This window comes from Rhinolophus ferrumequinum, chromosome 4 (genome assembly GCF_004115265.2).
Source record: "Rhinolophus ferrumequinum isolate MPI-CBG mRhiFer1 chromosome 4, mRhiFer1_v1.p, whole genome shotgun sequence".
In the NCBI taxonomy this organism is placed as follows: domain Eukaryota; kingdom Metazoa; phylum Chordata; class Mammalia; order Chiroptera; family Rhinolophidae; genus Rhinolophus; species Rhinolophus ferrumequinum.
In genome coordinates, this window is record NC_046287.1 from 104,475,669 (window position 1) to 104,502,230 (window position 26,562).

The window sequence follows — 26,562 nt, forward strand, 5'->3', positions numbered from 1 at the left end:
CTTTATGATATGTGAATTAAGCCTCAGTAAAGCTTTAACAAAACCAAACAAATAAAAAGTAAAGTGGGAAAGAAAAGAAGGAAATTATTTGTGGAACTCCTTGACTGCCATACTGAAGAGTTCAAACTTTTGAAGCAAATCCATGTTTCTCTCTCTTCAGGATTAAAATCATGCAGAATATTGGAGTTGCATTTATTAAAACTGGCCAGTATTCTGATGCGATTAATTCATTTGAGCACATAATGAGTATGGCACCAAATCTGAAGGCAGGCTTCAACCTCATTCTCAGCTACTTTGCTGTTGGAGATCGAGAAAAAATGAAGAAGGCATTCCAGAAATTGATTGCTGTTCCATTAGAAATCGATGACGATGATAAATATATTTCACCAAGTGTGAGTATGAGGAAGACTTATGTAGCCAGCTCTTCGTGATCTATGCTTTTCTGTTTCCAGAAATGAAAAGGTTGGAATGGATGACTTAGATTTCTCCCAGCCTTGTATTAACGTGTTTTAATTAAATAAATGTAATTAATGTGTTTCATCATTTTCATTTGTTATTTATTTATTAGGTTGAGAATAGGATGCCATTAAAATAGGGCTAGCGGTTATAGTTAAAACTGACAGAGATTATAGTATAGACTGACTATACAATTTTAGTGAGGAAAAAAATGGAGAATCTTAGGAAAAATAAGATTACATGCCATTCTTTAAGAGTAGTATCTTGACCAAGGAACCCCAAAGGTTTTTTTCTTTAGTCATTGTTGAGCAGAGGAAATTAAAACCATATGTACTAACTACATCAAGAATGAAAAGAAGTAATTCCTCATCCTTAATAATAGAGTGCAGCATAATACAAAAATCATATTTTCAAAGACACGAGGAAATATTATACAATATTAAGTGAAAAAATACAGATATCCATTCATACATGAGCATAAACTGGAAGGAAATACACCAAAATAGAAACAGTGGTTTCTGGACAATGAGATTAATATTCTTAATGCTTTTAAAATACTTTTCAGATTTTTACACATAAATTACTGGTAGACTACTATATTATTTCATATAAAGTCAAACCATGTGAAATTGCCTGTATTTATAGATCAAAATGTTACGATAATTTCAATTTCGTAAGTTGAATTTAACAGATGTTTTAAATAAACTGTCAGGGTATTGCAGTTCAGTGGTTGGCTCCACTACTTAGTACTCACTCTCCTTGTGTCTTCGTTCCCTGATAAGTAAAATAGGACTAATTATAGTAACCTACTTTCCAGGATTGTGAGGACTAAATGAGGTAATGCTTGCAAAATGCTTAAAACAGTACCTGGAATATGGTTAGCACTGGGTAAACATTAACTGTTATGTATTACTGTCATAGTGAGAAAAAAGAATATATTTTGTGAAAAAATCATCTGTGTTTTTAATAGGAAATAGAGCTATGTCTCAGACCAAGTAACTTATGATCATTAAAGCATTTATATTTGAGTTTAGAATTTATATCACACAGCTTCTGTGTACTTGGTCCTATTCTTTCCAGCCTGCCCTTTTATTAGCTGCCCAGAATCTATGCAGTTCCCTGGGCAATGTGATAGATAATCAGAAATAAGAAAAAGTTCTACTTTACTTAAGGGAAAATAGTATAGAAAGATTAATTTACTCTTCAGTTTGTACAACTAGTTAGTTGTGAGGTCGATTAGAAATCTATGTTCTTGGTGTTTATTTCTGAATTATTCGTGTTTTTCCCCCAATTTTATTTTCCTAGGATGATACACATACTAATCTAGTAATTGAAGCTATAAAAAATGATCATCTAAGGCAAATGGAACGTGAAAGGTAATATTTTGGGCACTTAAAACTAAATGTAGGTTAAATTTTTACAAAAACAGTTGAATGTGCTGTCTGATTATTTCTTTCGACACTTCCTATATGCAGTATATTTCTTGAATAGTCCTATTGTTTCATCATTTCTATACTGGATTCTCTTTTTCTCCTTCAAAATAATCTCAGTCCTCATGTTGATCCTAGTGATTCATACTCAGTTACTCTTACTATTTCTTTGTAATTCACTTTCCCTCTGCATTTAGTGCAGTGTTGTAATTTTGTTTATATTACCGTGTTTCCCCAAAAATAAGACCTAGCCGAACTATCCGCTCTAATGCGTCTTTTGGAGGAAAAATTAATATAAGACCTGGTATATGATATGATATGATATGATATGATATGTGATATGATATGATATGATATGATATGATAAAGACCTGGCCTTATATTATAGTAAAATAAGACTGGGTCTTACATTAATTTTTGCTCCAAAGGATGCATTAGAGTTGATGGTCCAGCTAGGTCTTATTTTTGGGGAAACACGGTACTTTTATTTTAAAAAAGTGTATCTTTATGTAGTTTTGTCCAGCCTCCTAATTAAATTTTAACTCCCAAAGACAAAATTCTTTCTATTTAGTTCATTTCTTTCTTTCTCCAGTATGGTATCTAGTCTCTGCCAAGTATGTTTTAAAAGGTCTAATATTTATTGAATATGCAACAGGTATATTAGGAATATATCATGTGATAGAGGGCCCTTAATTTCTTTTCAGTTGTGGTAAAATACACATAACATAAAATTTTCCATCTTAGCCACAGTGCATCATTCTTCATGGTCGGTAGTGTTAGGTACATCACCTTGACTTGTAACCAGTCTCCGGAACTCTGTGCCCACTGAACAACAGCTCCCCAGCCCCCTCCCCTAGGCCCTGGCAACTGCCATTCTCCTTTCTGTCTCTCTGCATTTCACTGCTCTGGGCCTCATATATGTGGAATCACAGTGTTTGTTCTTCAGTGACTGGCTTACTGCCTTTAGCACAATGTCCTCAAGGTTCTTCCATGTTACAACACGTGACAGGAGTTCCTTCCTTTTTAAGGCTGAATAATGTTCCATCATATGTGTGGGTGGCCCTCAGTCTTTAGGAATAAGTTTAACATTAAAAATAAAGTAAAGAGACGTGTATTTCTGGGAGTAGATGTACTTTTTGCTGTTCTTCCCAGTGAGTACAAATAGAAACCCTGGAAATTGTATATAAAACAAATATATATAAGAAAAAAGGTGGAGAGAAGAGGGCAGATCAGCGAGGGACCTCAGGATCTGACGATTAACATGGCAGTGATTTCCTCTCTTGTTCCAGACTTGGAGCTGACAGAGCTGGCTATCAGAAAATTCTGGTGGGTACATTAAACAAACAAACTAACAAAAAGCATGTTTTCTATAGCCAAAGGACAAGGAAAGGGGTCAGCTAGCAAGACAGAAAACTTTTAGAAAAATACCACACAGAAAAAAAACAAAAACCTGGCCCTACCCCTATGCATGCCAGCAAATGCCAGGTGGGAGCCTAGACTTCCGCCCTCACAAGGCTAGGAGACATCCAATACCCCAAAAGGCCAAATAGGGAGCCAGGCGTTTAATCCCCAAAAGCCCTTAATGAGTCCCACCTGTCTTGTGGTGTCAGTGACAGCATATGGGGAGCCTTGAATTGCACCCCACCCAGCAGTAATGAGGCACTTCTCCCCTTGTCTCCTGGAGAGAGTTAGGAATCATCAACGTTAACCCCACCATGGAACTGTGGCAGAAGCAGGAACTCCTACCCCACCCAGCAGAAATGAGGAACCCTCCCACCTTGGGTGTCAAAGGAGACCATGTGGAGAAACAGACTTCTTTTATCTAACAATAATTCTTCCCCTGCTGGATTAATATCTCTTCTTCCCCTGCTGGATTAATATCAAGAAATCCAGCCAAAACAGAAGACCTAAATAAAATTCAGTGTCATAATGCAGAAATGTCCAAGTTTTTATCAAAAATCCCTCATCATACCAAGAACCAGGAAGATCTCAAATGAATGAAAAAAGACCATCAATAGATGCCAACATTGAGATGATAGACATGTTAGAATTATCTGGTAAATGTGAAAGCAACTGTGATAAAAAGACTTCAACAAGCAATTAAGAACATGCTTAAAACAAATTAAAAAATAAGAACCCTCAGAAAAGAAATAGTTTCAGCAAAGAAATAGAAGATATAAAGGCCAAATGGAAATTTTAGAACTGAAAAATACAATAACTGAAATAAAAAGTTCAATGGACAGACTCAACAGAAGAATGAAGGGGACAGAGGAAAGGTTCAGTGAGGTGGAAGGTAGGAAATGGAAATTACCCAACAGAGGGAAAATAGACGAAAAAACAAAAATGAACAGAGCCTCAGGGACTTCTGGGACTCTAACAAAAGATCTAACATTTGTGTCATCATTGTCTGGTAAGGAGAGGAGAAAGAGATTAGGCTAATGGAAGAATGGCTAATTATGCCCCAAATTTGGCAAGAAAAATAAACCTACAATACTAGAAACTAAGGGAATCCCAAAAAGGACAAATCCGAGGAAATCCAAGTAAAGATATACGATGATTAAACTCTGAAAATTAAAGACAAAGCTTTGAAATGAGGCAGAGAAAAACAGCACATACAGGGAAAGCAATTAGCATGAAAATGGAAAAGTTTTAAATCAGTAACCTAGGCTCCCAGCTCAAGAACCTAGAAAAAGAAGAGCAAAATCAACCCAAAGGAAGCAGAAGAAATAATAAAGAAAAGAATAGAAATCATTCATACTGAAGAGAGAAACAATAGAGAACATAAGTGAAATACTTCTAATAAAACTAGCAAAGAAAAAAGAGAGAAGACACAATTACCAACCTCAGGAACAATGCAGAGGCTCTCATGGCTGACCCTGCAGACATCACAAGAATAATGGGGAATACTGCAAACATCCCTATACACATAAATTTGACAATTTTGACTAAATAGACCATTTTTTTGAAAACAAGCTACCACAACTCACCTAATGCGAAATAGCTCATTTGAAGAACCCTACAAATATTAGAGAAATTGGATTTATAACTTAAAAACTCCCAAAAAAGATATCTCTAGGCCCGTGTGGTTTTACTAGAGAATTCTAGTAAATGTTTAAAGAAGAATTAACATCATTTCTACACAATCTCTTCCAGAAAATAGTTCATTTTATGACGCTACTGTGTTTCCCCGAAAATAAGACCTAGCTGAACAATCAGCTCTAATGCATCTTTTGGAGCAAAAATTAATGTAAGACCCTGTCTTATTTTACTATACTATAAGACTGGGTCTTTAATATAATATGATATAATATAATATAATATAAATAATGTAATACCGGATCTTATATTAATTTTTGCTCCAAAAGACGCATTAGAGCTGATTGTCCTGCTAGGTCTTATTTTTGGGGAAACACTGTAGTATTACACTAATACCAAAATAAGACAAAGACAGTACAAAAAAAGGGGAGGAGGGACTATAGATCAACATTTTATGGATATAGATGCAAAATCCTTAAGAAAAGATTAGCAAACCGAAGTACTGTCAAAATAAAAAGGATTATGCACTATGACCAAGTGGGATTTTCCTAGGAGTGCAACATTGGTTTGCCATCTAAAAATCAATATAACACAGGGTGTCAATAGAATGATGACAAAAACAACATGATCATTTGGTATAAACCCAAACATACTTTTATTGGTACAAAATTCAATATGCTTTCATGCTAAACAAACCAAAAAACCTTAACAAGCTAGGCGTAGAAAGGAGGTGCCTCAGTCTGGTGTAGGACATCTATGAAAACCCACAGTTTGACATCACACTCAATGGTGGAAGACTGAATGCTTTTCCCCTTAGATTGAGAACAACATAAGGGTATCTACTCTCACCAGGTCTATTCACCATGTGCTGGAAGTTCTAGCTATGAAAATTAATCAAGAAAGGGAGTAGGAGTCCCAGACTGGATAGGAAGAAGTAAAACGACCTGTTTACAGAACACATGATCTTGAATGTAGAATATCATATATAATATTTTAGAATCTAAAAAATTACAGCAAGGCTGCAGAGTAAGAGGTCAATGTGTATACTATAGAAATATACTATACAATGAACTATACAAAATGAAATTAACAATTACATTTACAATGGCATAAAAACAGGAATAAATTTAAATGAAATGCAAAACTTATACTCTGAAAACTATAAAACATCACATTTATGGATAGACACTTAATATTGTTAAGATGGCAGTGCTCCCCAAATTACTTTTTAGAGTCAATGTAATCCCTTTATAGATTCAGTGTAAATCCCAGCAGTGTTTTTGTAAATCCCAATGTAAATCCCAGCAGGAAAGTGATAAGTTGATCCTAAAGTTCATATGGAAATGTAAAGGACCCAGAATAGACAAGACAATCTTGAAACCTATATTGGGATGGAATTGAAAGTCCAGAATAAACTCTTACATTTATAGTCAATAAATATGCCAGGATGATTCACTGGGGAAAGGACAGTCTTTTCAACAATGCCAGGACAATGGGTATCCTCAGGGAAAAGAGTAAAGTTGGACCTTTCTCACAGCACTGGTGTGACTAGTCAAAATGACAGATGTAGTAGTGTGTTGGCGAGCGTGTGGAGAAATTGAAGTCTTATGCTGATGGTGGGAATGTGAAGTGGTACAGCCACTTTGGAAAACTGTCTAGGAGTCTGTCAGAAGGTTCAACATAGGCTAACCATATAACCTAGCAACTTCTCTCCTAGGTATACATCCAAAAGAAATTAGAGCATATGGCTACACAATAACTTAAACACGAATGTCCATAACAGCATTATAATATCCAAAAAGTGGAAACAATCCAAATGTCCACAACCGATGAATAGATAAGCAATATATGGTCTATTTGATGGAATACTTATTAGCCATGAAAAGGAATGAAGTAGTGACACACAATGCTACAATACACATTAACTATGAAAACATTATGATAAATGAAAGCCAGACACAAAGACCACATACGTATTCTGTGGTTCCGTTTGTATGAAATGAATGAAGTGAATCTATAGTCATGTGGTATTCGGTTTTACTTACCACACACTGTTTCTTGTGTGGCCGTTCTCAGCCTTCCCTTTCACATCCACAGACAGTGCACATATGTAACGTCAGCTGCAGAGCCTTTTTCTCTCCAGTGTCTCTATCTTTAGTTTGCCAGCATGCATCATAAGGTAGGGAGAAAATGAACCATTGATCTGGATGGCAGTCATGGCTTTGAACCTAACTTTATAATAGATTTCTAGTAGAGCTGTCCACCATGCCGTAAGCTTTCATTTGATAGAAAATGTTCACACTTAAATCTTAAGAAAAAGAATGTTATGCCATGTCCCTAAATAATTCTTTTGTTTGTTTGGTATAGGAAAGCCATGGCAGAAAAATACATCATGACAGCTGCAAAACTCATTGCTCCTGTGATTGAGTCGTCCTTTGCTGTAGGTTATGACTGGTAAGAGAGGAATCCAGTGTAGCTGGGTGGGCACACTGCTCTTCTTTCATAGTTTGTACTTTTACGGATTTAAAATTCTATTAGAAATTTTAAATATTCTAATTGTGAATATTGATTTCTACTTACCAAGCAAATAATAGTATAAAGTAAGATTAATATAGGCCATTCTGAAATATTTGAATATTTTAAAGTATAACTATCATAGGCCATTCCAATATACTTTTCTTGTTGCTTACGCCACGTCAGTTAAGTACTGAGGCCATTTGACGTGAGGATACATAATCGCTCCCACTGTATAAATTCCAACCCTTGCCCTCTTTCATTTCACTTTATCTTTTCTCATTTTCTTCTTTTTCTACCTTAAGTTTGTCACCAGTACTAAACTTTCTATTGTGAGTAATATCTCTCACACCTAAAGAGACTATTGTCTGCTAATGGAATGGATCCTACGTGGGAGTAAAGAGGTGTATCAAAGTTGGAAACCCCTTAGCTCATTTGTTGAATGAATAGTTGAATTTGTTTCTTACTTCCACTCAGTACAAGAATCCCTTTTATAGCATCCCATCTGGGCGGTCATTCAGTCTCTACTTGGATTCTTCTGGTGTTCAATTCATTTGCTTTACTTCGAAATATCTGTAGGGTTAGAAAATTATTCTTTATATTGAATCCAAATTTGCCCCTCATGAAACTTTTCTATGCTCTTTTGAGCAAACATAGAGTGAGTCTATGACCTCTTCTATATGTACCTCACCAGAATTTTAAAAACCCAAGACACATGTTCATGGTTAGAAAATCAAGTAAGTACAGAAGAATTACAGCCTTAGTTTTCTTCCCTCCCTCTTTCCCTCCCTCCCTTCTTATTGAGATAAAATTTAAATATTGTATTTGTTTCAGGTATACAACATAATGATTTGATATTTGTATATATTGCAAAAGGATCATGATAAGTCTAGTTAACATCCATCACCATACGTAGTTACAAACTTTTTCTTGTGATGACAACTTTTAAGATCTCTCAGCAACTTTCAAATGTGCAAAACAGCATTAACTATATGGTCACAATACTGTACATTGCATCCCCATGAATTACTTATTTTATACCATGTTTCCCTGAAAATAAGACCTAGCCGGACCATCAGCTCTAATGCGTCTTTTGGAGCAAAAATTAATATAAGACCCGGTTTTATTTTACTATAAGACCAGGTATGATATGATATAATATAATGTAATATGTATAATATAATACTGGGTCTTAATTTTTGCTCCACAAGACGCATTAGAGCTGATTGTCCGGCTGGGTCTTATTTTCAGGGAAACACGGTAACTGCAAGTTTGTACCTTTTGACTCACTTTATCCATTTCCCCCACCCCCTACTTCCCACCTCTGGCAACCACCAATCTATTCTCTGTACCTGTGTGCATGGGGTTGGTTTTTTTTTTCTTCCCAGTTTTCTAATTACTTTTCATGTTTGTTCTTGGTAGAAGTCACTTACGCCTTCTTTACCATATTATTATTACCCTTCAGTGTCTTACGCATTCTCTCTATTCCTTGGGATCCATTGTGTCTCTGGTTTTAATTTTTACTGGAGGCGTCATACTTGGTCCATGACGTTTTGGTTTTACTGGTTGCTTATCTTTCTTTTTTTGCATTCTTTGCTTCAACTATCGAATCAGATTTTTCTTGGAGTTTTTCCTCCCAGAATTTCTCTCTCTCCTCTAATTTCTGTAAATTGATCACAGTCTTGGTCTGCTGTTAAATGTCATCTTGGGGCTTACCTTCATTTCTTTCCCAGTTTCCATCCTCTTTCTTATTTAACGCTTTATTTTTCCCTTGATTTCATCCTGAATTAACTCCCTAAGATTTGTCTGTGAATATCTGTAAATGTCTAATTCTATCCTCATTCTTGATCATTTATTTCATCAGGTATAAAATTCCAAGTTGTAACTTATTTTCTTTTAGAACTTTAAAAACATTTCCTTATTGTTAACTAGCATTGTTGCTGATTAGAAGCCTACTGCTAGTCTCATCCTTATCTGTAGGTGATCTGCATTTTCTTTCTGATAATTTTTATGCTTTTCTTTGTAGTTTTGTTATTGTGATGTTTCATGTAGAAGTGTTTTAAGTTTGTCCTTTTTTCTATATTCCTCCTGTACACTCACTAGGCCTCTCAATTTGTAGTCTTATGTTTCCTTTCAATTTGGGGAAAGATTATTATATTATTGTTTGATGATTTACTTCCTTCTTCTCTAGTTTTAAATTTTATCAGTGGATTTAGACTTTTTTGTCACTTATCTTCCTCTTAGAGTTTCCATCTCAGGTTTTGCTTTGCTTTCTCGAGACTTTCTCTTCCAACCCCTCCACTTAATTATTGTATTTTTGCGTTGTAACTTTGTGTTTCCAAGTGCACTGTCATTTTCTCTGGTGGTTCCTTGGTCATGGTTGGGGGTGAGGATAGGCCTGCAGGCTACACAGCACACAGACATGGAGCCGCCAGTGGTCCCGTAGCAGACCCAGTCAACGTCACACCTCCACCCTCACACTGCATCTCTGAGTGCTCGGTGTCATCTGGGTTCTGTGGGCAGTAAATCCTCTCCTTGGTGGCAGCTTTCTCAGTGTACCTTCCTTTTCTCTGCTCTACATGCCAGCACTCTTTCATTCTTCTGGAAATTGTATTTGCTCATGGAGGTGGAAATGGGAGAAAAATGCACATGGCTGCTACTGTTTTGAATCTGAAGTTTTGCCAATCATTGGTAATAGTGATGTAATGGCTTCCTTCTAAGTGTTTTTTCTTTTCACATAAAATTCCAGTTTCTTCACCCATTTCAGATGCAGTGTGTTTTCTACCTGACTGGTTGCCTGCCTGATTTATAAACGAGCCCCTTCTAATGTTCCCGTGTCTGCACATAGTACCCACGTGGGTCTGAGCAAGGCCTAGCACACCGGGATCACTGTGTCCCGTTTTGTGGCTACCACGCTGTGCCTGTACCCCAGACCTGCTTGGCTGTGAGGAAGGGCACCTCGCAGTACGTGAGTTCTGCTCGTCTTTGGTCACGCTGGAAAGCGTGTATCATCTGTTCTGCTATTACTGACTCAAACCCGGCTCCGTTTAATGTTTGGTATGGCATGCATACTTAACTTTTTAATGTTTTTACCTTTTAAAAATATGATTATACTTGCCATTGCTACCTAGCAGTTGGCATATAAGTAAAATTTTGAGCACTTATCAAAATGCCAACCAGGTTAATTGACACCTTTCACTAAATTAACATTTTAACTTACCAAAATTAATTGCTTTTGTCATGTTAGACTTAAGATCAGGCCAGAGTAGATGTTTCTACTCATGTATCATTCACTTTTTTCCTAAGCATGTGTTTTCACTTGAATATGTTTTTATTGCATAAAAAAAATGATAGGGTCACTTAAGAAATGTTGACAAACACCCACCATGAAATATGAAAATTGACATATTAGCATTTATTTAAAAAAATAGATTTCAGGAGATATTTTTATATGGATGCTGATAAAATGAAAGAAGGAATCTAAGTAGGAGACCCACTCTTTCACTGAGGTTCCAGATTTACCCTCACATATTGTTTTACCCCAGCCCAACATTTTCCCCTTTATTTATTTTTTTTCCAGGTTAATTGAGATATTACCAGCATATAATATATGTAAGTTTATGGTATCCAATGTGATGATTTGATACATGTATTTGTTGCAAAATGGTTACCACAATAAGGTTAGTTAGCACCTCAATCCCCTCACATAATTACCTTTTTTGTGTGTGCTAAAATTTAAGATTTACTCTCTTAACAATTTTAAAATATATAATACAGTATTGTTAATTATAGTCACCATGCTGTACATTAGATCCCAAACTTACTCATCTTATAGCTAGAAATGTGTGCCCTTTGATTGATCAAAATCTCCCTTTTTCCCTCACCTCTCAGCACCTAGCTACCAAGATTCTCTGTTTCCACTTTAGATTTCACATATGAGTGAGAATATACAGTGTTTGTCTTTCTGTATGACTTATTGCACACAGCATAATGCCCTCAAGGTTCATCCATGTTGTCACAAATGGCAGGGTTTCCTTCTTACTTATAGCTGAATAGTATTCATTCAATAGTATTCCATTGCGTGCGTGTGTGTACATATATATGTGTGTGTGTGTGTATATATATATGTGTGTGTGTGTGTGTGTGTGTTATTTTTTAAATGGTATGGTATATATATATATATATATATATATATATATATATATATATATATACACACACCTACATTTTTTTTATCCACATTTTTTATCCATTTACCTGTCAATGGACACTTAGGATATCTTGGCTGTTTCATTTAATTCTGCTCTGGTCTTTTTTTTTCTTTCTGCTAACTTTGGGTTAGTGTTTTGGTTTGTTTAGTTCCTTGAGGTTAAAAGTTAGGTGTTTTCTTATAATTTTTTTTTCTTAGTTTCAGGTGTACAAAACAATGTAATAGACATTTATCATTTATATCCCACACACAGTGATAATCCCCTCCCCAATCTACTACCCCTCTGACATCACATACAGTCATTACATTTCCACTGTCTCTATTCCTAATGCTGTACTCCCCTTCTTGTAGCTATATATATATACATATGTATATATATATAGTTACACATATATATGTATATATATAAAAACTTGTAGTTGACATTCACTATTGTTCAGCTTCGGCTTCAGGTGTACAGTGCAGTGATCAGGCATCTACATCATCCCTGAGGTGGTATACCTAATGGCACAAGTGTCCATGGGATACCATACAAAATCTTTACAACATTATTGATTATATTCCATAAATTGACTTTCTTATCTCTGTGGCAATCTTGTGGTTATCGACTGTGCTTTCTAATCCCCTCACCTTATCCCCACCTTCCTTCCATCTAGCAACCCTCAGTTTCTCCTCTATGTCTCTGAGACTGTTTTTGATTAGTTCATTCTTTCATTCTTTACTTTGGATTCCACATATAAGTGAAATCATATGGTATTTGTCTTTCTCTGTCTGACTTATTTCACTTAACATAATGTTCTCTAAGTCCATCCATGTTGTTGCAAATGGTAAGATTTCTTTCTTCTTTATGGCTGCGTAATACTCCATTATATAAATGGACCACAGTTTCTTAATCCAGTCGTCTACCGATGGACATTTCGGTTGTTTCCATGTCTTGGCTATTGTATATAGTGCTGCAACAAACATAGGGGTGCATACATTTTTTTGAATTAGAGTTTTGGATTTCTCCAAATAGACACCTAGGAGCGGAATTGCTGGGTCATAGAGTAGTTCCATTTTCAGATTTTTGAGATACCTCCATACTGTTTTCCACAGTGGCTGCACCAATCTGCGATCCCACCAACAGTGCACAAGGGTTCCCTTTTCTCCACATCCTCGCCAGCACTTGTTGTTTGTTGATATATTGATGATAGCCATTTTGACTGGGGTGAGGTGGTATCTCATTGTGGTTTTTATTTGCATTTATCTAATGATTAGTGAGGTTGAACATTTTTTCATATGTCTGCCATCTGTATATCCTCTTTATAAAAATGTCTCTTCATGTCCTCTGCCCATTTTTTAATTGGGTTGTTTGTATTTTTGGAGTTGAGTTGAGTGAGTTTTTTATAAATTTGGGATATTAACCCCTTATCCGATATTTCATTGACAAATATATTCTCCCATTCAGTAGGATCCCTTTTACTTTTATTGATGGTTTCCTTTGCTGTGAAAAAACTTTTTAGTTTGATGTAATCCACATGTTTATTTTTTCTCTTACTTCCCTTGCCCGACGGGTATATCAGTAAAAATCTTACGCCGGGTAATGTCTGTAAACTTTCTTCCTATGTTTTCTTCTAAGAGTTTTATGATTTCAGATCTTACATTTAAGTCTTTAATCCATTTTGCATTTATTCTTGTATATGGTATAAGGAGGTGGTTCAGCTTCATTTTTTTGCATGTGTCTGTCCTCACCATTTATTGAATAAACCTTCTTTACCCCACTGTAAATTCTTTCTTCCTTTGTCATAGATTAAATGACCATATTGGCCTGGCTTTATTTCTGGGCTCTCTCTTCTGTTCCATTGATCTATGTGTCTGTTCTTATGCCAGTACCATGCTGTTTTGATTACTGTAGCCTTGTAGTATAATTTGATGTCAGCTATTGTTGTCCCTCCCTCTTTGTTCTTATTTCTCAAGATTGCCGAGGCTATCCAGGGTCTTTCATGGTTCCATATAAATTTTAGGATTATATGTTCTATTTCTGTGAAAAATGTCTTTGGTAGTTTCATAGGAGTTGACTTGAATCTGTACATTGCCTTAGGCAGTATGGGCATTTAAACGATATTAATTCTTCCTATCCATGAGCATGGTATGTGTTTCCATCTATTTGTATCTTCTTTAATTTCTCTCTTCAGTGTCTTATAATTTTCTAAGTACAGATCTTTTATTTCTTTGGTTAAATTTATTCCTAGGTATTTTATAGTCTTTGAAGCAATTGTAAATGGGATTGTGTTCTTAATTTCTCCTTCTGATATTTTATTATTGGTATATACAAATGCAACTGATTTCTGAATATTAATTTTGCATCCTGCTACTTTACTGAATTCATTTATCAGTTCTAATAGGTTTTTGGTGGAGTCTTTAGTATTCTATATATATGGTATCATGTCATCTGCATATAATGAACTTCCTTCTTAACCAATTTGGATGCTTTGTTTTTCTTTTTCTTGTCTGATTGCTGTGGCTGAACTTCCAGCACTATGCTGAATAGAAGTGGAGAATGTATTGTTCCTGATCTTAAGGGGAATGGTTTTAGTTTTTCCCCATTGAGTATGATGTTAGTTGTGGGTTTATCATATATGACCTTTATTATGTTGAATATATGGTCCCTCTATTCCCACTTTCTTAAGAGTTTTTATCATAAATGGCTGCTGCATTTTGTCAAATGCTTTTTCTGCATCTATTGATATGATCGTATGATTTTTATTTTTCATTTTTTTAATGTGGTGTATCACATTAATTGATTTGCAGATGTTGAACCACCCTTGCATACCAGGAATGAATCCCACTTGATCATGGTGTATGATCTTTTTAATGTATTGCTGAATTCTGTTCACTAGTATGCTGTTGAGGATTTTTGCATCTATGTTCATTAGGGATATCGGCCTGTAGTTTTCTTTTTTTGTGATGTCTGTGTCTGATTTTTGGATCAGGGTGATAGTGGCCTCATAAAAAGTGTTTGGAAGTCTTCCCTCCATCTGGATTTTTTGGAATAGTTTGAGGAGAATAGGTGATAATTCTTTTTTGAATGTTTTGTAAAATTCACCTGTAAAGCCATCTGGTCCAGGGCTTTTGTTTGTTGGGAGCTGGTTCATTGGTGATTCAATTTCCCTGGTGGTAATCAGTCTATTCAGGTTTTCCGTTTCTTCTTGAGTTAGCCTTGGAGGGTTGTATGCATCTAATTTGTTAGTATATGGTTGCTTATAGTAATTTCTGAAAATTTTTTGTATTTCTGTGGAGTCTGTTATCATTTCTCCTCTTTCGTTACTGATTTTATTGATTTGGGTCCTCTCTCTCTTTTTTTTGATGAGTCTGGCTAAAGGTTCGTCTATTTTGTTTATATTCTCTAAAAACCAGCTCTTGGATTCATCGATCTTTTGTATTGTTTTTTTGGTCACTATTTCATTTATATCTGCTCTGATCTTTATTATCTCCTTCCTTGTACTCCCTTTGGGTAGTGAAAAATCTGTTTTTCCAGATCCCTTACATGTAAGATAAACTGTTGTTTAGTGATTTTTCTTGTTTCTTTACGTAGGCCTGCATTGCTATGAATTTCCTTCTTGGGACAGCTTTTGCTGCATCCCATAGCATTTGGGTTGTCATGTTTACATTTTCGTTTGTCTCGAAATATCCTTTGATTTCTTCCTTAATCTCATTGTTGACCCACTCATTATTTAGTAACATGTTATTCAGCCTCCATGTATTTGTGTATCTTCCAGTTTTCTTCCTGTAGTTGATTTCTAATTTCATAGCACTGTGGTCTATGAGAAGACAATTGGTATGATTTCAATTTTCTTAAATTTATCAAGACTTGTTTTGTGGCCTAACATGTGGTCCATGTTGGAATATGTTCCATGTGTGCTTGAGAAGAAGGTGTATTCTGCAGCTTTGGGGTGAAATGCTCTGAGAATATCGATTAAATCCAAGTGGTCCAATGTGTCATTTAAGCACATTGTTTCCATATTGATTTTCTGTCTGGAAGACCTGTCCCTTGTTGTCAGAATGTGTTGAAGGCCCCTACTATGATAGTGTTACTGTTGATCTCTGTCTTTATGTCAGTTAGTATCTGTTTTTTATATTTAGGTGCTCCTATGTTCGGTTCATAGATGTTTACTAGGGTTATGTCCTCTTGTTGGATCGATCCCTTTATTATTATATAGTGCCCATCTTTGTCTTTTAATATATTCTTCATTTTAAAGTCTATTTTGTCAGATATAAGTATTGCAACTCCAGATTTTTTCTCATTTTCATTTGCATGAAATATCTTACTCCAACCCTTCACTTTCAGCCTGTGTGTGTCTTTTGATCTGAGGTGAGCCTCTTGTATACATCATATGCAAGGGTCCTGCTTTCTTATCCACTCAGTCACTCTATGTCTTTTGATTGGAGCATTTAATCCATTTACATTTAAAGTGATTATTGATAGGTACATAGTTATTGCCATTTTTAAATTTGTAGTTAGATTGTTTTCATCTTTCTTCTTCTTACAGAAACCCTTTTAATATTTCCTGCAATGCTGGCTTGGTGGTAATAAATTCCTTTATCTTATTCTCCTCTGGGGAGCACTTTATCTCTCCTTCAATTTTAAATGATAGCCTTGCTGGATAAAGCAGTCTAGGTTGTAGGCCTTTGTTTTTCATCACTTTGAGTACTTCCTGCCACTCCCTCCTGGCCTGCAAAGTTTCTGTAGAAAAGTCATTTGATGGTCTTACAGGAATTCCCTTGTAACCCGCTGTCTTTCTCTTGCTGCTTTTAGGATTCTCTCTTTGTCTTTAACCTTTGCCATTTTAACTATAATGTGTCTTGGTGTAGACCTGGGTGTTTGGGTTTATCCTGGTTGGAACTCTGCACTCCCTGGGCTTGTATGTCAGTTTCCTGCACCAGGTTAAGGAAGTTTTCAGCCATTGTTACTTCAAATATGTTCTCAATCCCTTGCTTCCTCTCTTCACCTTCTGGTATTCCTATGATACGCATGTTGTTTTGCTTGATGTTATCCCAGAGGTCTCTTAAACCATCTTCATTGTTTTTTATTCTTTTTTCTTTCTGTTGTTCTGTTTGGGTGATCTCTGCTAACTTGTCTTCTAAGTCGCTGATTCGATCCTCTGCTTCATCTAACCTGCTGGTAATTCCTTCAAGTGTGTTCTTTATTTCAGTTATTGTGTTCTTTAGTTCTAACTGGTTGTTCATTATGATTTCTCTATCCTTCTTTATGTCGTCACTAAGATCCTTAAACATTCTTATCATCAGTGTTCCGAACTCTGTCTCTGATAGGTTGGTTATCTCTGTTTCATTTGGTTCCAATTCTGGAGGTTTCTTCTGTTCTTTTGGTGGGATATGTTTCTTTGTTTCCCCATTCTGGCTGACTCTCTGTGTTTGCTTCGATGTATTAGGTAGATCCCCTAGGGTTTTTAGTTTTTGCTGGTTGTCTTATGTAGTATGTGTCCTTTGTATTTGACTTGCACCACTTCCGTATTCTCTGCGTGTGCTCCAAAGGTGACTCTTGTGTCGTGTATATTGTCCTGTTAAAGTTGAGCTTCAATTGCTTTTGGCTTGTTAGTAGGTGGGATTGAGTCCTAGGCTGACTAGTTGTGAGACTTGGCTCTGCCCACAGTGGATGATCTGCTGTGTGAGGGTTGACCGCTTAAATGAGGCTTGGCCCCTCATTCTCTTGTTTGTAGAGAATTCCCTCTGGGTGTGTCACTTGTAGGTCAAACCCGGTAATATTCTGGTTTGGTCTGGAGTTGGCCTCTGGGTGTATTGAATTTTGTGCTTCTTGGGCTAGGCCCTGGTGTAGGGCAATTTCAGAACAAAGTAAATCACCAAGCACAACAACAGCAACAACAACAAAGGAAAAACCAAATACACTCATGTTAAAACAACCCATGACCCACACGCATCACAGGCAAAAATATCAAAAATACAAAAGCAAAACAAAACAAAAAAAGCAGCGCCAGTTTTGGCTTAAGCCCACCAAGTAATCTCCAGGTTGTCCTCTGCTGTACCAAAGAGTCTTCTGTGTCTTGTGCAGGCAGAGCCGGCCACCCAGTGCCCAGAGTGACCCTGGGACTGCAGTTCTAGATGAATGGGGCTATGAGGTCTGGATGGTAGTTTTCACAAAGTCAGTGCAGTTTCTGCTCTTGCCTGCACATATGGGCACTGAGAGTAACACAGCCAGCCCTGTGCCCAGGTCTCCTGAGTCGTAGGGCACTTCTTCAGTGTGTGTGTGTGTGTGTGTGTGTGTGTGTGTGTGTGTGTGTGTGTGTGTGTGTGTAGGGCATGAGATTTGTGAGCTGCTGAAAGCCCAGAGCTGCCTCTGCCACCTGCTGCTGACCCCTGGGTGTATCTCTGCAATTGTGATTTCCCTGCCCTAGGCTGGCCAGAAAGGATGGGGGCTGGGGATGCAGGAGTCTTTTCTCTCCCTGTCCAGCAGTGTCACACTCTTCCCAGCCTCTTCCCTGGGTCACAGCAGCTGTAAACCAGGTCTTCCCAGATCCTGAGCGCTACTGCTCCTCTGTAATCTGACACTACTCCTCAGTTCAGGGGCCAGCTTGAGCCTCTGGAAGGGCAAGGGTAGGATTGGGAGAGTGTGGGGAGGGGCCCAGGTGTGGAGTTTACGTCCTTTGTCCGACCTAGCACCCAGCTGGAGGTCTCAGCTGAGATTACTGCCTTAAACACTGGATATGCTGCTCTCTCAACAGGAGAGATCAGCTGTGGGACGCATGGAAAGAGCCCACCTCCTGGCTCTTGTGGTCTCTGTTCTGTACTGGAACACCCTGAGTGTCCGCACACACAGATGTGGACCGCGTCTCCACTCCGCTCCCTTCCCTCTTCCCCTGCTCGCCCAGTTTGCCCACCTTCAAGTAATCCTCATATGACTCTCTTAGCTGTTCTGTGTGATAAGCAGAGAGTCCTTTGATGGGTTATAGATGTTCAATTTGTGGTGTGTTTCGGAGGAGAACTCAAGAAGACAACCTCGCTGCTGCCAGTCCTATGACGTTGCTCCTCTTATAGATAATTTTTTTTTAAATGTAGGCATTTATTGCTATAAACTTACCTCTTGGAACTGTTTTTACTGCATCCCATAAGTTTTGGTATGTTTTGTTTTCATTTTATTTGTTTCAAGATATTTTTTAATTTCCCTTTTGACTTCTTCTTTTACTCACTGATTATTCAGGGGTGTGATTTTATGTATTTATGAATTTGCCAGTTTTCCTCTTGTTACTGATTTATACCGTGTTTCCCCAAAAATAAGACTGGGTCTTATATTAAGTTTTGCTCCAGAAAATGCCTTGGGGCTTATTTTCAGGGGATGTCTTATTAAAAATCATGCTAGGTCTTGTTTTCTGGTTAGATCTTATTTTCGGGGAAACACAGTAGTTTCATACCATTATGGTCAGAAAAGGTACTTGATATGATTTGAGTCTTCTTACATTTGCTAAGGTTTGTTTTATGACCTAACATACGATATTTTCTGGAGAATGTTTTGTGTGCACTTGAGAAGAATGTGTGTTCTGTTGTTGTTGGAGGGAATGTTTTGTATATCTCTGTTAGGTCAATTTGGCCTATGGCATAGTTGAAGTCCAGTGTTTCCTTACTGATTTTCTTTGGATAATCTATCCATTGTTGAAAATGGGGTATTGAAATTTCCTACCATTATTGTATTGTTGTCTATGTCTTCAAATTTTCTTAACATATTTTGGTATTGTGATGTTGAATACATGTATGTATGCTTATGATTGTTATATCTTCTTCGATGACTAGACCTTTTTATTGTTCTATATTGACCTTTGTTTTCTGTTACTGTTTTTGACTTAAAGTCTGTTTGCCTGATACAAGTATAGCTATTCTGGCTCTCCTTTGGTTTTTCTATTACATGCAGTATTTTTTTCCCTCCACCTTGAGCCTACATGTGTCCTTAAAGCTGAAATGAGTCTCTTGCAGGCAAAATATACTGGGCACTTGGTTTTGAATCCATTTAGACAATTTGCTTTTTATTTGGAGAATTTAATCCATTTACACTTATAGTAATTTTTGATAGGTAAGGATATTGATGCATAATTATTAATTAGTAATTTTTGAGCGATATATCATATTGTATTCTGGCTGTTTTATAATTGCCTTGTTCTTTCTTCCTCCATTCTCTTTTACCTTCTTTCTTTGTGAATTGATAATTTTCCATAGTGGTATTGTTTGCTTCCTTTCTGTTTTTTTGTGTATTTTTTTGGTAGGTTTTTGCTTATGTAAGAGATCCTATATAACAGTCTATTTTAAGCTAATAACAATTTGGATCGATATAAAAACTGTACCCTCATAAATTTTTTTTGATGTCACAATTTACCTCTTTTTATACTGTGTATCCATTAATAAATTATTGTAGCTATAGTTATTTTTAATACTTTTGTCTTTTGATCTTTATTCTAGAGTTAAGTGATTAACACACCACCATTTTACAATATTAGAGTATTCTGAATTTAGCTATGTAGTTACCTTTTCCAGTACGTTTTGTATTTTCATGTTTTCATTTTATTACTTAGCATCCTTTTATTTCATCTTGAAGAATTTCTTTCAGCATTTCTTGTAAAGCAGGTCTAGTTGTGATGAGTTCCCTCAGCTTGTGTTCATTTGTGTAAGTTTATCTCATTTCTGAAAGAAAACTTTGCGAGCTAAAGTATTTTGGTTTGGAATCTTTTTTATTTCAGCACTTTGGATATATCATTTCACTGTCTCTTGGCCTGCAAGGTTTCTGTTATTTGCTGATAGCCTTATGATGGTTTCCTTATATTTCTCCCTTGCTGATTTTAAAATTCTCTCTTTGTCTTTGATTTTAGATAGTTTTATTATATGTCTTGGAGAAGATTTTTTGGGTTTGGAATTTGGGAGTTACCTATTAGCATCATGAACTTGGATGTCCAAATCTCTTCCCAGTTTTGGCAAGGTCTTACCATTATTTTTCAGATAAGCTTTCTGCTCTTCTCCTCCCGAGGCTTCACTAATACATAGATTGTTTCTTTTAATGGTATCCCATAAGTCACGTAGGCTTTTTCTTTACACTTTTTCATTCTTTTGCACTTCTGATTTGATGATTTAAATGACCTGTCTTCTAGTTCACTAATTCTTTTTCTGCAAGTTTTCTGTTGAAGCTTTTTATGAATTCTTTTATTTTTTAAGAGAAGTAAGTCTTCATTTTCCTTGTTTCACAAATAAAGTTGGCTGTGCTGGTTGCTTTTGGGGAATTAGTCAAAGAGACCAAGTCCCATATCCTTGTCTGACTCCTCCAAGTCTTCCTTTGCTTCAACCTTGGCTGGGGCTGCAGCAGCAGCAGCAGGAGCAGCAGTGGTGATAACGGCCACAGGGACAGCAGCCACAAATGCAGAGCCATTAGCCAAGAAGGCCTTGACCTTTTCAGCAAGTAGGAAGGTGCAATCAGTCTCCACAGACAAAGCCAATACCCACTTACACCCATTGATGATAGAGTGGGGTACTGATGCAAGAGTTGGATAAGCAATCTGCAGACATACGCTGGTAACATTGTGGACACCCTCCAGGAAACGGGAATGCAGTTTCCTCTGTGATGTCAAGCACTTCTGGGTTGTAGATGCTGTCATGGTCAAACACCAGCTGGATGATCAGCCCAAAGGAGAAGGGGGAGATGTACAGTATGTTCAGCACTGTGACTTCACTGTCTCCAACTTTGTCTCCAGTCTTAATCAGCTGCACATCACTCAGCTGCACATCACTCAGGATTTCAATGGTGCCCCTGGAGATTTTAGTGGTGATGCCTAAAGCCTGGAAGAAGGAGGTCTTCTTGGGCCCCAGACCAGTGTTCTGGGATGGCACAGTGACTTCACAAGGAACAAGGGACCAGCGTGGGCAGCAGCTGGCACCATATTGGCCAGCAGCATGTCCCTGACCTCAGTGAGGTCCTCCTTGGTGAACTCCACATTTCTCCAGATATGAGGCAACAGTTTATCCAGGGCTGGGTTGTTTTCCAGATGCCCTCAGATGGCCTTGTGCATCACCCATCAGCACTACCGCCTTCCCATGCAGGAATGTGTGGATCTGCTGCATCTGCTTGGAACCCTACCATGTCTGCTCCCCCGGGGAAGCATTTTGGATAATCATCCAGAAGTTGGGTGATCTTAAGGAAGTAGTTGGACTTCCAGTTTGCCCTGTCTTCCCTGGGCATCACAGTGGTGTGTCTGGGATTGCCATGCAGGGTGTTAAAATGATGTCACTTTCATGAGGATGCCTGGCAAGAGCATGAATTCTTTAGTTCAGTCATTTATTCTTCAACTCTAGGATTTCTGGGGGTTTTTTTAATGGTTTCTATTTCTTTTTTAAATTTCTCTCTTTATTCATGTATTCCTAATTTCATTTAGTTGTCTATCTGTTTTCTTATAGCTCACTGGATTTCTTTAAGAGGATTATTCTGGATTCTTTGTTAGTTCAAAGATTTCCATTTTTTAGCATTAGGCATTGGGGTTCCTTAGTTTCTTTTGGTGGTGATGTATTTCATGGATTATATATGATCATTGGTCCTTGTGTTGGTGTCTGCGCATTTAAGGAAGTATGCATCTCTTCCAGTCTTTACAGACTGGCTTGTTGGGCAAAGCCCCTCACCAGTCAGCCTGTCCAGAGATTCTGGGTGGACCATCTGGTGTTGTCCATGGGCAGGCTTGCTACTGGAGTACTTGTGTGGGTAGGTCTGGTGCCTGGGTCAGCATGTGGGCAGGCCTAATGCTGGGTACACAGGGATCAGTATGGAGCCTGAGTCCCCTGGGGTGGGCCCTGTGTTTGCATCTGTGGTGATGGGGCTGGGACCACAGTCTGTGTGGACAGACCAGGATTCTGAGTCCTCAGGGCCAATCAGGCACTGGGGGCTACTGGGGTGGGCTCAACATCTAGGTCCCCAGAGGCTGGTGTGGTACTGGGACAGACCAGGAACCTGGTTTTGCTGGAGTTTAGGGCCATGGGAGCCAGCCTGGCACTGGAGCAAGCCTGGAGTCTGGCCTGTGGTCTGGGGCCTCACAGGCTGGCTTGGACTTTGGGTCTGCAGGGGTCGTTATAGCACTTAGGTGCACCAGGAGCCTAGGTCCATGGAGCTGGCCTTTAGTCGGGGATGTGGGGGCCAGCCTGGTGCTTGGGTGCCCTGGGGGCCTGGGGTAATACATTCAAATGTCCAAGAGGTACGTGGAACTTGCCAAAAGTAAAGGAGTAGTAATGATAAGGTGGGGAGGGTGCCATTCTAAGTAGCGAGAGTCCTTGAGAACTAAGTAGAGTTCTCAAGGGTCCAAGTACTGGCAGCCCTTCTCATAGAGATTCCTCAAGATGATTAAGCCCTGAGGTTCTAAGACGTCCTGTGCATCTAGAATGGTGGGTGCAAGGTTCTGTCCTTAAGAACACTGAGGAAAGGGATGCAAATCCTTTTCTGTAGGGCTGCATTCCTTTCAGAACTCCATCTGAGAAAGGCAGGAGGAGAGCAGGGTGCATTTGTCTTCGAGCCCTTGGTTTGTTAACGGCACTGTGGTGGAGGGATGCGTTTCCTGACCAGCTTCTGCCTCCCCGGCCCCCCACATTTGTGCACATGCGGTCCCTCTTCCTGGAGTGCCATTTCCCTTTGTGTCAGGTCAGTTCTCATTCTTCAAACTGAGCTCAGATATCTCTGGAACTCTTTAGGGTCTCCGCCCTTGTATTCTTGCATTCCTTTCTAACAGTTCACACACAGAACTCAGTACACAGCCTGCTTCCCCCACAAGGGCACGGACGATATCTCGTTTATCCTTACAGCCCCTTCCCACACATAACGTCTGACATACTGCAGACATTCAGTGAACGTTTGCTAGATGCATTACCGAATCAGTGTTTCCACATTCTTTTCTTGGAGCCTTGACGTTCCATTACTGTGTCTACAGGCTTCTTTGCTGGTGGGGTCGACAGAGGCTCACTGAAGGGGCACTGAGCAGTCAGGGCTTGGAGTCCTCTCTCCCATGGCAAGCAGAGGGTCTCTTTTAGAAGTCGTGGTTAAAAAAGGATTCTGCTTGAAGAAAGGGATCTTCAGTTTTAATAGTCTTACATTATTGGTCTAGGCCAGTAGCTTTGAAACATTTTTTAACCCGACCCTCAGTAAGAAATGTGTTTTACACTGTTTACTGAAACAAGTGTCATAAAACAGTGCTTGTCCTTATTGTGTACAATGCCCATTGATATTTTTTTCTATTGTTTTTTTAAAATAAGGCTCATGCTCCTTATTTAAAATTAATCCTGTTAATCCAGTTAATCCTAAATTGATTTGAATTGACCTCAATTTTAAGAACATTAGTCTTGGTGCAATGGGTTTTGGTATCAACAGAAATTGGGTTCTGATTCTTTCTCCCCCTTTCTTCTGCCTGCCCCCCCCCCCCCCCAGTCCAAGCCAGTTGTTTCTCAGTCTAGGTGTGTAGGACACAGCTCCCAGGCCCATGCTGGTGTTAGGAGCCTTGGGCTGCCCCCCTCCCCAGGCAGTCGGTCGCCAGTCGTAGGTGGGCCTCTCACGGCCACTCACAGCACCTCTCCTCGGCTGTCACTCACTCACGCTAGCCGCTGACCACCCTTGGCGGCACACAGCAGCCCGCAGCAGCGCACGGCAGGCCATGGCACCTCTGGCCACTCATAGCAGCCCAGCTCCAGGAAGAGCTGTTGTTCACAATCTTAGCTGTAGAGGGCGCAGCTCACTGGCCCATGTGGGAAACAAACCAGTGACCTTTGGAGTTCGGAGTAAGGCGCTCCAACTGCCTGAGCCACCAGAATGACGGGGGTTCTGAGTCTTACTTGGCAGTTTTCTACCTGTGTTATCTCAGGTCCTCCATTTTCCTATCTGTAAAGTAGACACACTGCCTGTCTTTCTTTCGGGTTGTGGTAAGGATTAAATGTGGTCATGACTATAAAGGAAATGGCCCAGGGCCTGACATACAGTTAAAAACAGATATTCTTTGTGCTTTGGGGAACAGATCTATTATAATCTGCTCAAGTCTGGACACAAAAAAATTAAATACATTCTACAAGTTCTATGGTTTTTCTCACCATCAGAGCATTTAAGATGAAAAAATATAGAAACAATTTTACCTGTTAGGAATTGAAATTGTTTTAATAAATCCCAAAATCAGAATATAGATATCAATCCAGTTTTATTAAAAATACCATAAATAATTAGAAGTGACATCAGGCTAATGAAAAATTGGATGAGAAAATTAGTTTAGAGCAGAAGAATTCAGTAACTTAATGCCTATATTGGAAGAAATCAAATGCTTAGCCTTACATTAACACGAGGGGCACTTAAAATTTTTTTTGAAAAGTCACATTTAAGACCACCACCAACAGCATAAGTATGCTAAAACAGAGTAACCTTTTTTTTCCCACTTTATATTATAGGTGTGTTGAAGTTGTGAAAGCCTCCCAGTACGTAGAGCTAGCAAATGACCTGGAGATAAACAAAGCAATTACGTACCTGAGACAGAAGGACTTTAACGAGGTAAGTTTTAAAAAATTAGATGAATTTTCATGGTAATTGGTCAAAGCAATAATATGGGAAACTCCTCTCTAGAATAATGTTACCTGGTTATTCTGAAGTTGAGTGATTTAACCTAATTCCATTAGTGTGGTATTACTTTGAATTTTAACCTGCTTGTCCAGTTTCTTTAAAAGTATAAATGATTTCCATGTAAAGCATGGTTGGTTGCTACATTTCTACAGCATAGTCTAGTCCAGAGGTCAGCTTTCTCTTAGAGGCTTTCTAGCTGTTCGCTGAAGCTCTAAAGTGTTTCAGAATCAGGTAGATGTAAAGGAGAGGGAAGGCCAGGAGCTTGAATAACAGCCCGAGGCTTCCACCCACCGTTTCCACCAGGGCAGCTGTCCTGTTGTCTCTTTGGTCTGTTTGGTTTACTCACTGACACCCACTGGGCGTAAAAGGGTCCCATTGCCAATCACAGTTTCAGAACCGGCCAGGAGTTCTCACTGCTGCCTTGCTACCTGTTACCTCAGGTGGAGGTGGGACAGATGAGACATAGTTGTGACAAAACCAGAAGAATAAAGGGGAGGGGCGACAAAAGAGAATAAACAGAATGAAATTAGGTATCCTAGTTTATAAAACCATTGGTTAGTGTCACATGTACTGGCCACTAGAAAACTCAGCTCCTCCAGGTTTAGACCCAGAGAGCAAGGGCCAGAGAAAGCCACTGTGTCTTTCCAATGTCCTATCCCAAGTCTGCGTTTTCAGCCTTTCTTCCAGTGAAGGACCTGCCTGTTGTCTAGGGGACACTAGAAATGACAGATGCCTCTACTCCAAGACATGACAGTAGGGCAAGGCTGCCCCGGTGTCCGTGCTGTGACTGTGTTATTGCCGCAGTGCAGCCCTCTGGTCTGGTTCTGTTGTGTAGAGAATTTTGATGCTTAAAATTGTCTCAGCATCCGTAAAGCACTAAAAAGAATTTTCAAAGAGTGTTTATATCTGTTCGGTCATTTGATCATCAAACCCTTGCTCATTAAAAGTGCCACTGACAGCTCTCTGATGCTGCTGTCAGGCTTTTTCGGTGACAGGTAAGTGGGATAAATTGGTCCTTGTTATCCTTCTGAAGTCACCTGTGGAACAAAAAATAATGTGTGGGTGCAAGAAATATTGTTATAGGTGACAAAACAGGGAAAACTGTTTGCCAATTTTCTCTTGATACTTTATTTTTAAATGGTCTTTTTAGAAAGATGTAACACTGTATTACTATAGTTCATGTTTAAAACTATATCCATTAAGGAATAAACTCAAATTTTTCCATATTAAATCTCATTTTTAACCCACATTTTATTGTTTGTTGCTTTCCTAGCTAGCCTCATTGAAAATAGCTTTTTTTA

At 38.4% G+C, this 26,562-nt stretch overlaps 1 protein-coding gene and 1 pseudogene across 1 annotated transcript in view; one reads left to right on the forward strand and one right to left on the reverse strand.

The window, feature by feature from the left end:
• The window catches only part of IFT88 (intraflagellar transport 88), a 97,926-nt gene that overhangs the window by 25,880 nt on the left and 45,484 nt on the right, over positions 1–26,562 (forward strand). The window contains 4 exon segments of the mRNA XM_033104738.1: positions 161–392; positions 1,762–1,832; positions 7,290–7,376; positions 25,093–25,192. Of these exon segments, the coding sequence (XP_032960629.1) occupies positions 161–392; positions 1,762–1,832; positions 7,290–7,376; positions 25,093–25,192 (490 nt within the window).
• Positions 20,919–21,871, reverse strand: LOC117021517 (60S acidic ribosomal protein P0-like; annotated as a pseudogene).